The sequence below is a fragment of the Pungitius pungitius genome, chromosome 17 (genome assembly GCF_949316345.1).
Source record: "Pungitius pungitius chromosome 17, fPunPun2.1, whole genome shotgun sequence".
NCBI lineage: Eukaryota > Metazoa > Chordata > Actinopteri > Perciformes > Gasterosteidae > Pungitius > Pungitius pungitius.
The window spans coordinates 5,691,481-5,707,896 of NC_084916.1; the positions used below are offsets into that span (position 1 = coordinate 5,691,481).

The following is a 16,416-nucleotide window of genomic DNA, read 5'->3' on the forward strand; positions in this document are numbered from 1 at the left end:
AGCTTCAATATAAAACCCTCATACGGGGGAATAGTCGGAAACACAGTAAAATACCAGCCAAATGTCGACTGATGGTTATAGCTTCATAACAACAATTAATAACACACATCTAACAATGTTTACCAGGGTAAAACACCTCAACAGTTTGGACACATAACAATCATAATTGTAGATTTATGACACCAAGCTCCATGCTGGGTACAGCCCGCCCACTATCACAACAAGAAGAAACTCTGTCGCTACATAGAATCACAGAAAGGAGCGATGCAGGAGGAACAACGAGGAGAGATGCACCTACACAGCGGAGAGGAGGGAGCAGCTGTCTGCTGGTTAGAGGTGTTTGGTTTGAAAAATCTGATGTAAGTTGGATCAGAAAGCGATTTATTGCAAAGTTTATGGAGCTGCTGGTATGGCCTCTGGTGGGAACACTAGCAGCCACAACGAGCTAACACGCTAATACCAGTGGCGGCTGGTGGAATTTGTTTTTGGTAGAGCCAGCCAATCGGCTTCACCAGACATCCCAGTATGACTAATTGCAAAATGTCCCTTTGCAGTTAAATAACATTATTGCAACAGTAACATAATTAGGACATCTTTTTTATACAATCCAGTAAATAAATTATTTGATATACTGTATGGTCAATATTATAGATATCCAATATAATTATCTCATGATATCAAATAATAAACATATAATAAAAGGTAAATATATTATGATATAAATATATTTATATAATATGTAATAGAACATGTATGTATATATATGTAATAGAACATGTATGTATGTATATACTATATATAGATGTATATAATATACAGTATATCTATATGTACAGGTGAAACTCAAAAAAATTGAATATCGTGCAAAAGCTCCTTACTTTCAGTAATTCAACTTAAAAGGTGAAACTAATATATTAGTGTGTATATATATTATATAGCCCTAATCATCAAAATTATATCAAATAAAGGCTTGAAATATCTCACTTTTCATGTAATGAGTCAGTGTGCTGTGGCTGAAATTCAGCGTTCGGGGGTCGCCTGATAAACTGTCTGAGGCCCCTAGACCCCAGAAGAAAAATCTGGCCTTCACCAGTACACACAGTTCTCTTGAGGACAGTCAATAGGTTCTTAGGCAGACTGTAACCTCAGCTCATTTGTCTTCTGGAGCTTCTCGCTGGTGGCTTGGCTTCACATGGGTGTCTTCGGATTGTGTTGTGGAATATTTCAATAAGCTCGGTAGAAGAGAATGATTTGTCTAATAAAAACGGAGTCTTGATGAATGATCAAAGTTGCAGAAAGTCCATTTATTGCTTGCAAGCAGGAGGTCAACTACACAGGCACGTATCACGGTGCTCTGTGGAGATGGCGTCTCCGAGCAGTGAAAATGCTGAGTTCTTATACACACACATGAAGGTCATTTCTAGTGGTATGCAGACACGAGAGCTACTGAAGCCTGAAACTCTAAACCACCTGTGAGATAACACAAATGAAAAGTTATAAATCAAGCAGGAAACGAATCAAGGCAAAGATGGGAGTAACAGGGTTCCTTTGTTCGAGCATTCGGGTGAAGGCCAGTTTGACTATCATCCTTCACACAGCTGCAAAAGACAACTTTTGGGTCTCCCTTTTCTTCTCACATTGCTTCATTACAGACAATAATCACTCTTTTAGCATAAGATTATGTTATAACATATTTTACCATTACAATTGTTACAGTACTCACACATTGCTTTAGACCTTCTTTGATCTCTTGGAGCTGATCATTGGCCGAGTCTATTTATTCATCCATCCTAAAGGAAGTTTTCGGATTACTTCCACGTCTTCCTGGTTTTGTTGCCATTTTAAAGCCTTTGAGATTACTTTAGCTGAGCAGCCAATCATTTCATCCCCTCCTTTTGTGTTTTCCCTTCTCCAAAGAACTTTTCAATTAAAGAACCTTGTTCTTCTGAACAGTGTCTGGAACAATCCATTTTAGAGAAATGCACTATACCCAGCATGTACAACATTCATTGCTTTCATCCTAAGACCTCCCACTGCTATTATTCTGAAAATGTTTTAAATTTTTGCAGCCTGCATCATCTGACTGTTGGGTTTGCTGGTTTTCTATTACTCTACGACACCTACTAGTACAATATTTGCCATGTTGAAATATGATTTCAACTAAAGTGAATGATGTGGTTAGTGATCTTGGTGTGCTGTACATGTATTTACATGCCCAGTGTGCATGACTTAGTGGCATCTAGTGGTGAGTTACAGATGCAACCAGCAAACTACTCTTCTTCAACTCTGTTGGAGAACTACGTGACTTTTAGCTATAGATTTCTGTAGGAGTGTATTGTACGTTTGTCAGTATTTCATTTTTCGACATAACTAAGTGGTCGATTTCAGAAACATACATATAAATATAATTATAGAAACAAATACATTCTGAATAGGATAAGAATCAGAGCAGCAATAGTTGTTTGCATCAGCAAAGTCACATCCAGAAGTAATTCAAGTTTCAATGGAAACAAATGTAATCTCTAAGAAAAGTTTGTATAGAATTAACCAGAAGTATTAGTCAGTGATCCTGTCTGTAATCTTTGGCTCAATTGTCCTTTGTTCTCGTGTCATTTGGCATTCTGTTGACGTGTCTTCTGTCCTCTTGTCCTCTTTTCTCCTTTCATCTGTCCTCCTCTCCCTGTATTCTACCCTCCTGTTCTCCTATCTTTCTTTGTCTTTGGGCTGTGAGACAACACAAAGAGCTCCAAACCGAGAAGTAACTACTGCACTTTTGCAATTTGATGTATTATGTATTAACAATATTGTAATATCTGTCATGTACATCATTAGATATGAGGGGAATTCATTAACAGAAATATATCAACGACATCATTGTCAGTCTGCTTTTACTCATCTCCAACTGGGAAATAGATCTCAACACTAATACATTTTTTATAACATGGTTTTATTTTTTCCGGTAATAATACATTTTACACAAATGAGAAAAGGTTTTACAAAAGTTAAGTACTGCCCTTGTTTTATGTTTGGCCTTGCAGTGTGACTAACAAAGTGTATCGTATTGAGAAATGAGAGATTGATGATTAAAATGCATTTAGCAGAAAAGTACAACATTGTAAAATTAGGTCAACTGTGGAAAGTGGAAACGTTTGCAAATTTACGAATGGTGCTCAAATCACTTTTAAAATCCACTGGAAAGCTATATTACGAATATAACATTAAACCATTTGTCAGTCAGAGTTAGGTTTACCTGCTCCTTCTTTATACTACTCCACTACAATCAGCTGGTTCTAACATGCAAAAAATACATTTGGAACTGAATAAAGAACCAGTAAAGCCAAAAGCTATTTTCTATTGCAAAAGTAAGAAGAGGAAGGATTAGGTTAGAAAACATGCAACAACTAAACCAAGCAGATTACTGACTATCTCTTTAAACAATTTATGTGTTAAGACCCTATGAGTTTGCAGAACTATGTTCCAGTAAGCTGCACTATTTCTGCCTCTAGACACTCATTTAAACTGAACCTGGCGGAGGATCATCTGCTATGTCTGTGTCTAGTTTTCAGGACTGACATCGATGCAGATATAACAGCATGTGAAATGCTGGACTCATTAATCACATTGTCAACATACATTAGGATCATTTTTACTTGAAAGAATTCGTATTGAAGCGTGTTCTGATAAACCTCAACCTACAGCAGTGTTAATGTTCACGTAGTAATTGAGATGAACCATAGAGAACGTACGTGGGTATTAGGACATTTACTTTTACTTAGGATGTTGGTATCGATGAATGAACAGCAGAGGTATATCTGCAACCATCCATGTTTCAGACGGTTCATAGACGGTTCGATCAGAAAGAGTGATTTTGCTCTGTAGTTTTTCTTGCATTCGGTACGTGATAACACAAGAGACAGAATTTCAAGGTCATTGTGAAATTTGACAACTAATATGAACTGTGACGACATGAAATTATCATAAAATAATCTGTTCGGGGGGGCTCATCCCTTGTAATGTTAAGGCTCCTGAATTATTGCAACACATTAGGACAAATCGATTTTCTTAAAGAATTAGTTTTTGACGTGTCTACACAGGGATGAGATCGAGTTGGAAGGACTAATCAAAAAAACGTGTTTTGTGAAACTAAGAAGAATAAACCAAGTCACAAGGCATATCCTGAAAAGCAAAGCAGCTAAATAAACATGAAGACTTGCCAAAGTGATAGACATGCATAAAGTAGTAATCAACTCAATCATAGTCAAGGAGGGTTCTGTGCTCCTTAGCACTGTAATACACGGCCTCAATCAGAGCTCCTCTGGAATATCTTGAAGGTCTGAAAAAGAGAGAACAAATAAAAAAATCAGCCCTTGAGAAATTCTGTTATTTCATGAGATCATGTGGGAGGGACTATCAAAAGATATTTAAAGCCCACATATTTTGTTCTTTTATTCTCTGGCACTATTAATTGAATATTAATTTAATAAGAAACTCAATGGTAACTTAGTGGAGACTTTAAAAATGTTTATTCTCTTTATTTAAAATGACTGGTGACATTTAATTGCTGTGTATTTCATAAGCCTCCCTCATCCTGGTTTGAGTCTGACTGCTATCCGGCTCGGTCTACTTTGGTGCTTCGTTCAGTCATGAAAAGCCTTCCACCCTGAATATAATTCCGAATCGATGATGTCTACAGATTTCTTCACACTAAATTGAACAGATCAGAGTCAGAAGCCATTTATTGCCATATGTTACACATCGAGGAATTTGACTTGGTGAATTGGTGCAATGTAAGAATAAAATAAGATGAAAGTCTTTAATTTGAAAGTGCTAAAAAGGAAGTAGACACTTGCTGCAATGTGATTATATGATGCAAGTAATGGGCGGAGTTAGTCAACCAAAAACGGAATAAATACAGTAGTATACCGCAACTTTAAACTGTAGCGTGCTGTGAAAAACATTTTCTTCCAAAATGTCAACCTTTGAAATATTTACAGTATTCAACTGTATTGACGAATAACAGCATGCTACTGTTGAGAATTCCTCGTAATTTTACAGTAATTAAAAGGAGATTTAAACTTTTAGATCTAAAGCTAATCTAATGTCAATTGTACAAAAGAGCTGGAGTCATTATCCAGTGTCAAGATCAGATTCATTTGTAACTCATTAATATGTTTGAAATGTAACTGTGCAGTGTCACACTTCTTGGTATCAGGCTTAACTCTATGTACTGTGGTGCATGGATTGATGAGGGTGCGCCAGGAACCACAGGGTTGTTGGTTTGAACCCTGGTTGTTCCATGTCAAAGTGTCCCTGAGCAATACACCTAAACCTGAACTGCTCCCTGGGCTAAAATGTAAACTCTATGTGTTAAAAATGCAATGTTAGTTACTTTAGCTAAATGACGTTGTATTTAACAATGAGCAGATTTATTTTGACACTTATTCAGAGTTAGATTGTTAACACTTTGTTGAGTGTTGATGTAACAATGACAAGATTGGGACAACACAAACACCAGCTTAGAGTTAAAATGGAATCTCACAGAGTCAATTTAACTCTCTGAAATTTGCTGTGTATGAGTTAATTTCTAACACTATTCACTGGTGTTGAGAAACACTTGAGTATTGTTAAATTTCTATATATAAGAGTTACAATAAACTATATAACCGTGTTAAAATGGCAACACTTTAAAAGGTGTTACATTGACATTGTGTGGTGTGGACCACATTGGGAGACTTATTAAATTAAGTTAATTGTTAAAATTAACTCCAATAGTGTTCATTTGACCCTGTCCATTTTGATGTGTACCAGGCAAAAAACACATCTAAGGCATAGCTCAATGTTTGGACAGTATTTGGGGAAGGTTTTACTTTGATAGAGTGAAGCATAAACGCTTTAGTACAGGCTAATTCAAATAATCAGAGCCAATTGGATACGAGTAGCCCTACGCGGAGAAGTGCGCCAGCTCTCTTAGCCACTCCGGAGACCAAACATAAAGCGAGCGATGACTCTTGATGTTTAGATTTGAAAATCCCCTGATGACCCTCCTGATCTGATCGAAACAGGGAGAGAATGGTTTAGAGTCAGTCAACATGGCTGCTGACACATATCAGTAAAAAAAAACAACCCAGAATGAATTCCTATTTTTCTTTAAAATGACAAAGAGGCCTTTATGATTGATATGACTTGGATGCATAGTATTTGTTTTCCCATAACTTTGAGAAGGTTTGTCTGATACTTTTAATTGAGGAAATCACTTTGTAGTTGTCAGGAATGTTGTAATGTGTGTTAACATTTTATTGTAAACAATTATTCAAGTTAAATGTCAATGAACAGAACTGAAATGAATTTGGAAATACAATACAATTGGATTAATAAATAAAGTAGCAGTGACCCTTTTGCAGTACTGATGGACCATGTACTTTTTGTCATTTATATGTGTGACTTGTCGTGAAATTCCACAAACCTTTTGTAAACTTGTATATTGATCACTTCCATAGGACCAAATGTCTAAAGATGGTCAATAGGTTGGTGTTAACATTACTGTATTGACTCTTTCTATACCCGCCTGAAAATAGATAACTATACCAAAATGATACATGTCAATGTTGCAGTCATTGTGTGTTATGTCCTCAATCTGACCCTTGGAGCTTTCAGATTCCGTCCCATCATCATCATCGGACGTCATGTCTACCTCCAAATCTATGCAGTCTTGGAGGACGTCTGATTGGTGGGAAGGGTCATGGCTGGCCCACTGGGTGTCGGCTCCGGTTAAGACCTAAATGACAATACAAATGTTTAACTGAAAGCTTTTATTCAAACTTGTGGTTGAAAGTTGACAGGTAGGATGTGTCCCCAATATAATAGCTTCTGAAAAAGGAACTCAAAAGGTAGGCTATTCCTTTTTTCACTGAATACTCTCCGTGCTGAAGAGGGCAAAAACACACACTGTCTCTTTGTCCATCTTGAACAGTTTTCACTTTAATCACCTCCAGACGACACCCAGGAGTCTGAAAGTTGTCCCACCTCAGAGACGCTACACATTACGTTAACCTCTTAAGGAACAATATAAACTAGGGCTGTCAATACATTAAAATTAATTAATTGCACATTTAGACATTTTAATCGTGATTAATCTTTTTTTTTTTTTACAAGTAATGAGTAATTACTTTAGAAAGCGTGTGTTTTAGATACTGTTGTTTAAGTGTCACACACACAAAGCACACACGTGACCAGTCAGAAATGTTGAAATAGCGACTCTTTCTTCTGTGCTCGTGCATTCATTTAACGGCTGTTTTTAAAGTGCCAACAATCTTTTCACATTTAGCAGGACGTTTTACAAACCACTGTTTTAGGAACACAGTGGTGGTCCTGTAGCCTGGCAGTCAGCGTAGCCCTGGAGCTATCTTAGCCTACCAGTGGGTAAAGTAGATTGTTTGCCACTCATCCTCCTTCTGTCTGACACATGGAGGAATTCCTCTGCACAGTCCTCTGCTGTATGTCGTGCCCTGTTTGTTTTACTTCTAATGCAAAAAGCTCTTTCCATTTTCCACTACTGTCTTGCTTTCTCTGATTTAACTGACTGCAGCTGGCGATAGTTTCATTTCTGGGGTCAACATTTTACTTCCGGCACACCGAAAGACAAGAAGTTAACAAAGTTGCGTTAACTGCGTTAAAATATTTTATTGCATTAATCTCAGCCTCATTAAATCGCATAGACTGTTCATTTGGACAGCCCTAATATAAACCTTCATGAACTGATTGTGTAGATTCGTCTTGTTAGTGTAACTTTGTGGAATTGCAAATGCCCTCACTTGAACAGCCTGTTCCCCTAGCTGCTGGGAGGCAGGTGCAGCCCCGCTGCAGACCTTCATGTGTCGAACATGCCTCTCCAGCTTTGCCCGGGCCTTCTCACTATCCTTGAACCGGCTCTCAGCATCCCTCAGCCTCAGAAGCTCTTCCTGCAGCAGGGTGTGTTGTCTCTGCAAAAGGGCCAGCTCCCCGATGCTTGATGCTGCATTGGCCTCGCGATTAACACCATCTCGCCAGACAGAGCGCCATTGTGCTCCTGCAGCTGGTGCCGCGTAATTTTGTGGCTGCAGTAACAGCTCCAAAATGGAGTCTTGTTTTATGACAGCACCCTGCAGGATAGGAAAGAGGATGTTTTTGGGAAAGATGGACATTGCACAATATCAAATTAGAATAAATACATTGAGACAAATTGGTTTGAAACACATATATGTAGCATACAATGTGCCTAATAAACTGGTACTCAAGGATGTTTCAGAAGAAAAACACTAAAACCCACTCACCTGGAGTGCATGGAGGTAAACACTGAGATTCACTAGCTTCTGATAGATCTTCTGTCAAAAAAACAACATATTTAGTCTCTAAATGGGAAGGTGGGAGGGGGGGGGTGCTGAATTCTTGATGGCTATTTTTAATGTGTTTTGGCAAGGTTTGCCTGAGAGAAATAATACTTATATCAACGTCTTAAGCGTTATCCCAGCTTTCTCTCCGGAATGCCGTTTCCTGCTTTTCTGAGAATGTTAGGAATGCTTATCATATTTTATCATTTGTTGAGGTTGTGTTTGGAGTATTTCCCATTAACTCTATTATGGTATATATATATATATATATATATATATATATGTACTGTATATATATGTATAGCATATTGTATACCGGTGTGAAGCATTCATATATCCACCGGAGATGAATACATGCCATGCTATTGATACAAAACTACAAAAAACTATTTTTAAGAACAAAGCAAAGTGCAAACTATGTAACTAAATGCATATACATTGTTTCAGCAAGTTACATCACTCTGACAACAACCAGAACAGAAGGCAAGCATGGACTGCAAGCAGTAATAAGTTCTGATCAGTGCTCATCAGATGCAATCAGATGATCAGATCCAATAATACACCGGATAACTGTATTTATAAATTAAATTTCCGCAAATATATTTACACATTAATTTCATTAAAATCACAACTTGAGCACTTGATCATAAACCTTTTTGTAATGAATGAGAGTTTGGACCAATTACTGGTAGATGGGATCCCAGTGTTACATGAGAAATATGTACTCATCATACTCAATCATTTCCTTAGAGAAATCCCTGCATTGTTCTGCGTTCTTCTGTGTGCTAACAAACTCATTACTTTACTAAACTTCAATACTTAAGGTCTTCGTACTTGAACTGACAAAGTGACCTTCTACAAGTTAAGCTAATAGCGCAGGAACACCTTGATATTAGAAAAACAATTGGAAAATCAGCCATGCTGCTGATAGAAAATTACTTTTTGTAGATTTCTATTAAAATGTAACCAAGATCATACATGTGGTTCAGCAAGTTGCCTAAATCACATGACTCAGACAACAACCGTAACAGCAGGTAACAATAGTTATTTTTGATACTGGCTACAAGCCGTAAAATGCTCTGATCAGTGCTGCAAAGATGCACCAAGAAAAGCACTTGGGTGTACCGGACACTCTATCAGGTACCCCTTGCTAGTAAAAGGTTGTTCTCCATTTTGCTTGTCAGAACTGCCTTAATTCTTGGTGGCATGCTATCAACAATTGGTTAGAAACATTCCTCAGAGATATTGGTCCATATAGAGGTGATAGGATCACACAGTTGCTGCAGGATTGTCGGCTGCACATCTATGTTGCGAATGTCCCGTTCCTTCACATCCCAAAGGAGGTATTTTGGATTGAGATGTGGTGACTGTGGAGGCCATTGGAGTACAGTGAACCCATTACCATGTTCAAGAATATGTATAATATATTCAACCCCTCACTTCTTTGGCCCCCGCTCACCTTTGATGCTGAGAAATCATTGGCTCCATTGATCAACAGGTCCTGATCACCTGAGCAAAGATAAGAACAGCAGTCAGTACTACAGTAGGATCGGACAAGGAAGGTCGTTTTAACACAACGCATAAAGATCGATAGGGGATTTTTTTAAACTTTCATTTAATCTAAATCAAATCTTGATGATCATTGAAATGAGAAATCACACAAGTCTAGTATGTACATGCTTTGAGTAATACATTTAATATTTGATTTGTAAAGTTAGTCAATATTCTTCCCAAACTGTGCCCAACCTTACTCTAACTCAATTTGTGTCTGTTCTTCGTATGTGTATAGATTGTTATGATTTTGTGTTGCTTAAAAGCAATGATGATTTTAGTGACTCACCGGTTTTTTGCACCTCTGTGGGGTTCTGATGGCGTGGAAGCGGAATGTCCACCCGGGATCCCAGAAGGAGCTCACTCAACCTGTCAACTGAGAAAACACCTGCAAAACTCACAAATACAATCTGAATATCTGTACCAAAATGCATGGCAATCTAAAACACTGAATGACTTGTCAGTACTCATCAAGCTACATCAAGCTACATTGCCATGGCTAGAATCTCCTCAACGGAAGTTGAACACAAGAGTACAGTGGATCTGTTGTCTTAGCCTGGATCTCTTTACATTTTCATTAACTTTTGCTTTGAGTTGTTTGAGGTGCAGAACAACATAATAAGGAAGAGCATGCCGGGTAAACAATCCTCCCTTTCAGAATCTTGTCCATAGGACTAATCCGTTCCCTGCCAATTTGCAGCTCTGCTGGAGTTACCCCTCTAGTCTCCTGAACATCCGAGTTTATGGCAAATCTCAATTCAGGAAGGTATTGATCCCATTTATCATGCTTGTTATGTACATAAGAGGCCATCATACCCTTTAAGTACGATTTACTCTTTCAGAAATATTTGTCTGTGGATGATAGGCAGTTGTGAGCTTGGGAGTCATAGTCCATTGTTCACAGAGTTACCGAAGACACAAACTGGGATCCTCGGTCTGACAAGATGAAATTATCCTGTGAAAATGTCTTTCCTCAAAAATCGGGGTATAACTGGGGCTGTTGCAGATCGCAAGGGAGAAATTCTGCCCACCGCGTATAGTAATCCACCACCACCAAAAGGTATTTGTGTCTTTCTGGACTACTGGGTAGGGGGACCCGTAATGACGATTCCCAACATCTTATTTGGGCTTTTGGCAGTGGTTTATGGAATCTTCCCAGCCGGTTTCTGATTTTCTGTTTTCAGACTCTGACAAACTCCACAGTGTTTGAGAAAGTTCTTCATATGCGTCCACATTCCCGGCCAATAGGCTACTTAATACAGCGTTTTATAAGTCTTGTAAATCCCAGTGTCCACTTAAAGGGTTGTCATGATATGCAAGGAGGGACTCAGGGGAATATAGAGCATAGAGTGAAATTGGTTTTCTGACATTGTTTTTCCTATTTATCTTCCATTATGGCAAAATCCTGTTGCACTTTTTTCTCTCCTTCTACCAGTTGGCTAATGATTTTTGTGCTGTTCCTCCAAAATTATTTCAAGTGAAATAGGGATATCTAGCATCCGGAGTACCATTCACCCTTCCATTCCTGTTTTCCACAATGATGTCAAACCTTTGTAATCTTAGTATCCATCTAATCAGAGAACTGGTGGTCGTGGTGGAAGAGAGAACCCATTTCAAGGCAGAGTTACAGATAAACGACAAATAAACGCTTAAGTCATCTAGATAGACAAGACAGATTTCACCCCGCAGGCCATCCAGGACTCCTTCCATGAGCCTTTGGAAGGTGTCTGGTGCATTCTTGAGACCAAAGGGCATGACATTAAATTGATATAATCCAGAGTGAGTGTGAGTTCAAGAGGCACCCATCAAAGCTTCTTTCAAAACAAGGTGGCCAGCTCTGTCATGTGTGTGAGCAACACCCTCCTTTTATATTCTATTGGAATACATAATTTACTGTGAATACTTGTGGACTGCGCTCAATGTGCTGTATAGAAGACATATTTATATATATATATATATAAAACTTTCTCTGTAGTTTGAGACTGTAAATGTAGATTTGATTTTCTGTATTGCTGTGAGTTCACCAGGACATTGAACGACAAACGGCAAACGTTTAAAAATGTGTGAGACAAAGTCTCAGGTAGAGATTTGTTTTAGGCAGCTTGTTTTTTTAATTAAGTACCAAGAGGGCAAGAAGATCCACTAATAATTTTCGGGGGGTTCAATTTAATTTACTGCTGTATATTTTACAAATACATTATTCAAACGTTAGGTTGACGTCACTCAATTATTCAACATAAGTGCAAAGCATGCAAAAATCCATGATTTTATTAAGTTTGTTGAAAGCTTTGTTTTTTAGGGTGCAGGAGTTGTCTTACTGATGCACAACTTCACTTCATTTGAGGGTTTCCACAGCAGAGAACTTAACCCCAAACATTCGTGAACAGGCAGCTAAGAAAAAATGCAAAACATCTGGCTCTCGTACATCTACATGAAAGAATGAAGCCTACCATAATTTATTTTCTGTTCGCACTTTATCCCGAATGCTTTCTATCCTGTTCAGCCAACGTTGACCCAGTTTGGAATCAATGTAGTACCAGTTGTTAGTTTTGTCCCTCTCTGTGATTGAGTTTGACCCCTCTGTCGTTGTTGATGACATATTTGACAATGACAGGCCGTCACATCCTGTGTTTAATGTGTTAGGCCCATTGATACTAAAACAATTCATTTCAAGGTTGGGAATAACACATGCTCATCTAAATTACAAAAATGTTGAAGAAAACTGAGGTGATGCTTGTTAAGCTGTATTATTAGCTGGTCTCAACAACTAACAAATTATTATTAATTATTTTGAGTTGGCATGAAACTTGGTGCGTTACCCTCAGCTGTGGCATCCAGTAGGAGTTTCTCAGCACGGGGCGCTTGAGGTGTGTCTGCCCTGAAAAAGTAGCGAGTGATGGGAGGTTGAAGGGCCTCCTCACCACTTGTCACCTCTGCCAGCTCACAGAAAAGAGTCACCCTCTCCTGCAGGAGCTCCAGCATTTCTCTGTCCTTTTGCTGCAGGTCAGCTGTGGATGGTTTCTGAGGATTAATCAATTATGTTTCCAACAAAAATCTAAAACAACACATTACCACATCCCCTAAACAATATTAGGCTATATTCTTGTACCTGTCATAGATACACATCTGTTTATGGTGCATTTAACACTGCACTAATTATACACATAAACCTGATAAGCACACAGTCAATACTCTGCCCCAAGAAAAGAAATACAGTGAAAAGACATGTAAAAACTGCTTTGATCAGCTCATTCATTTTTCCTTACCTTTGAGTGTCCTAAGATGGGCTTTCTGTTCAGTCTCTATGAGGGGGAACTCCTCTCGTGACGGGCACCTAAGCAAAGATCACAACAATTCCTGTTATCAATGACGGGATGAACATGGTTGGTTTTTCTGCAACATTTCTGAAGTTCATTAGTTGTTTACTAATTCTTAGGGTATTAAAATATACTGTTAAACATTTGACAGTGATACAAGACGCATCGGTAAAACAAGCAAGATATAAAATAATAATGGCGCTTTTCAGAATACTCATAGATGCTTAACAGACATTTAAAATCATCACTACATGCTACACACTAAATCACAGAGCTCTAGGCAGACATTAAAAGCAGTTTGGAAGAGGTGAGTTTTGATTTCTGATTTGAACATTAAACATCATTGCACCCTCAGATCAGTTTCAACTAACACAATTAAAAATGTAGCAATTTAGTGAACACCTGTTGGCAATAACCCTTTAAGCTCTAGCCTCTTTTATGCCCTCTGCTCCGAAGATAGCACAACAATGATAAAAAGTCTCTGCCAATACTCTGCGAATACTTGGTCTATTTGTATAATTGTTTCTTTTGTGTGGATAAAGGGGAACCCCTGTGAGTGCTATATGTTACTGAAACAATATATCAATATTACACGCAAAAAATAAAAATGCCATTTGAATTTTGAGATTCCCCTAAAAAAAAACAGAATGTCATAAACCTGCCCTATAAATCCCATAAAGCTTTAAAATGTATGATAAAAACACATCTACGAGATAGCCCCATTTGTGGACAGTTCACATGTAAAGTTTCAAGTTGATAGATCAAGGATAAACTACTCTAGAGAAAGTGTTTGTGAATGCCTCATGTCAGATGAACAGCTGGCTTAGATTCTTCATTTTTCTACAAATTATGTTCAGATCAGCCGATTGCATCATTCCACTACTTTATTGCTTCCTTTAATCAGCCTGGATACGCCGAAAGAAGCACGCTTTTACTTTGACAAGCGTCACATGTCACTCGAGATTTCTGATTCTAACGGCTTGAGCAGCGATGTCGTCTCACTAACGAGTTCTGCATGCTAACTAAATGCTAACAAGAGTTCATTGCAAAAACCGCGGATTAAATACATAATTTCTGTGAAAAATAACAAAGGTAAGGCACATTTAGGATTTTTTCGCTTCTATGGCTTCATGGGTTTTGTACTGGAAGTTCAGCATGGTTTGTCTGAGCCAAATAATACTTACTTAATGCCATAATCAGCCCTTTTTGCTTGAGTTGTTTACTATCCAATAAAAATATGGCACTTTTAGTCAGTGCAAATGCAACATTTTTGGACAAATCTGATTGGAATATGTTACTTACTCTTAGCCGACCCACTAAAGTTGTATTGTAGTATTTTTAAGCAGTTTACGGCTTATTGTAGCCAGGGCTCTAATGTTGAAAACAAGGCTAACCAAATCTAGCCATGAGCATGATTATCCGTCTGTGCGTCAATTTCGGGCTGCGTGAAGAAAATTTTATTTATTTTTCTATGATGGATTGGTGGTTATTTCGCAATATCTTTGTCTTGTCTTTGTCTGAAAGAGAAATAAAACAAAAAAATGCTTCCAATAGAATCCAAGTATTCATATGCATGTTCGTGAGAGGTCTGACCCTGCTCTGGCTCACATGTTGCCCATATGAGCACCATTCGAGCACATAATGGAAATAACAGTAGTGATACATTGTTGTATATTATCAGCCATAGAGAGAAAAAAAAATATTTTAATTAGAGTTGCAGAGGTGTGGAAAGTTTGCGCTAAATTTCGGCGGGAAGTTAAACTCTGGAATTTTGAACTTTCACGTAGTTGAGAACAAGATTATGCAAGCCTGGCTCAGCTGGGCCCTGGATGCAGCGAACATTGTCCGCCAGAAAGCAAAACATACACGTTGAACGTCTTTGTCATTAGCATTATTATTACCTCAGCATCACATTAGCATATTGATTTATTTGTATACTGAAGCATGTTCATTTCTTTTTCAGTTACCAGGGGAGTGAGACCAAAGAGTGTAATGGCAATATGTTAAAAATAAAGAGCTGCAGAATTGGAAATGGGGGTGGTTTTGATGTCCTTCCTGTAAACCGCAGCAACATCACCTTCCTACCGCTCAATACAAGGTTTGTCCATGTACATGAATCCTGTAGTTCTTTCAAACCAACAGTTCAGGAACAGTGGCGGCTGGTGAATTTTATTGTAGGAGGGGCTAAATAAAGATTTTTTTTTCACATACAAACGAAGAATTCTGGTGCATTCTAACAAAATAATAAAGACAAAATAGAACATCTTACAAAGGCAAATGGGGCCAAGGAAAAAGTTACCTAAATTAAAACTTAATTTATTTGCCTTGTAGAATTTAGCAAGATTAAGTGCAAATACATCAATAAAAATTGGGAGCATTCTAACAAGTTAACAGAATGTGATTTTAAGTAGCTACTTGATCGAAAATATCCCCATCCCCCTCGCTTTCTTTGCTCATTTATGTATGACGCAAGTGCGTAAGTGCGAGCCCCAAATCCTCATTGAAAATGCATTGAAGGCCTGCGGGACTCGCGGCGGGCGCGCGCGAACCATTTGAAACGCGACTTGAATCTGACGAATCTGATTGGACAATGACAGATAATATGTCTAGAACACTGAAAACTACTTTTGCAGTGATAGAATTTGTTGACCCCCCCCGCCCCCCTTTCTCCCAGTTGGTGGGGCGTTGCCCAAATCGCCCCTATACACCATCCACCGCTGTTCAGGAAGTGAAAGCAGCGTAGGTGGTGGAGGGGGATGGGGGCATGTCATGTTAGTATGACAGATAAGATAGTGATTAAATACTGAACATAATACAAATATTTGTTTATGCTGATAGTAATTATGTTAGTTTAGCAAGAAAGCAGAAAGTGTGTCGGTGCATTTGCCCACTTGCTGACGGTGCGCTGGATGTGGCGCATCCAGACGTTCTTGTCTTCCTTGGAGGCAGCATGGAACTCATACATCTCAGGAGGAGAAGAGTCACTGATGAGAAACATGCCTCGCTCCTGATTTGCTATATCCCTCACTATCAGGTTCTGAAGGGAAAGTACTGGAGATTTGTCCTAAATGAAACAGGACCATTTTTTTCAAGAAGGAAGACACAAGAAGACAAAGTGAAGTTGTTAAAATGTCAATATGAACACTTTCCATTCATTAACATCAAACAATAAATCCCCTGGT

General features: G+C 38.3%; 1 protein-coding gene across 5 annotated transcripts in view; it reads right to left on the reverse strand.

Annotated features, from left to right (window-relative positions):
• Positions 1–1,283: 1,283 nt before the first annotated feature.
• Positions 1,284–16,416, reverse strand: part of arhgef1a (Rho guanine nucleotide exchange factor (GEF) 1a) — a 44,149-nt gene continuing 29,016 nt past the window's right edge. For 2 of the 5 annotated variants that reach the window (XM_037473369.2, XM_037473367.2), the window contains exons 14-21: positions 16,126–16,298; positions 13,184–13,251; positions 12,737–12,925; positions 10,207–10,293; positions 9,826–9,875; positions 8,310–8,360; positions 7,812–8,138; positions 4,340–6,775 (exon numbers count right to left, since the gene is read on the reverse strand). In XM_037473369.2, the coding sequence (XP_037329266.2) occupies positions 6,518–6,775; positions 7,812–8,138; positions 8,310–8,360; positions 9,826–9,875; positions 10,207–10,293; positions 12,737–12,925; positions 13,184–13,251; positions 16,126–16,298 (1,203 nt within the window). In that variant the 3' untranslated portion in view covers positions 4,340–6,517. The other 3 variants (XM_037473371.2, XM_037473370.2, XM_037473368.2) reach the window with 3 other exon arrangements.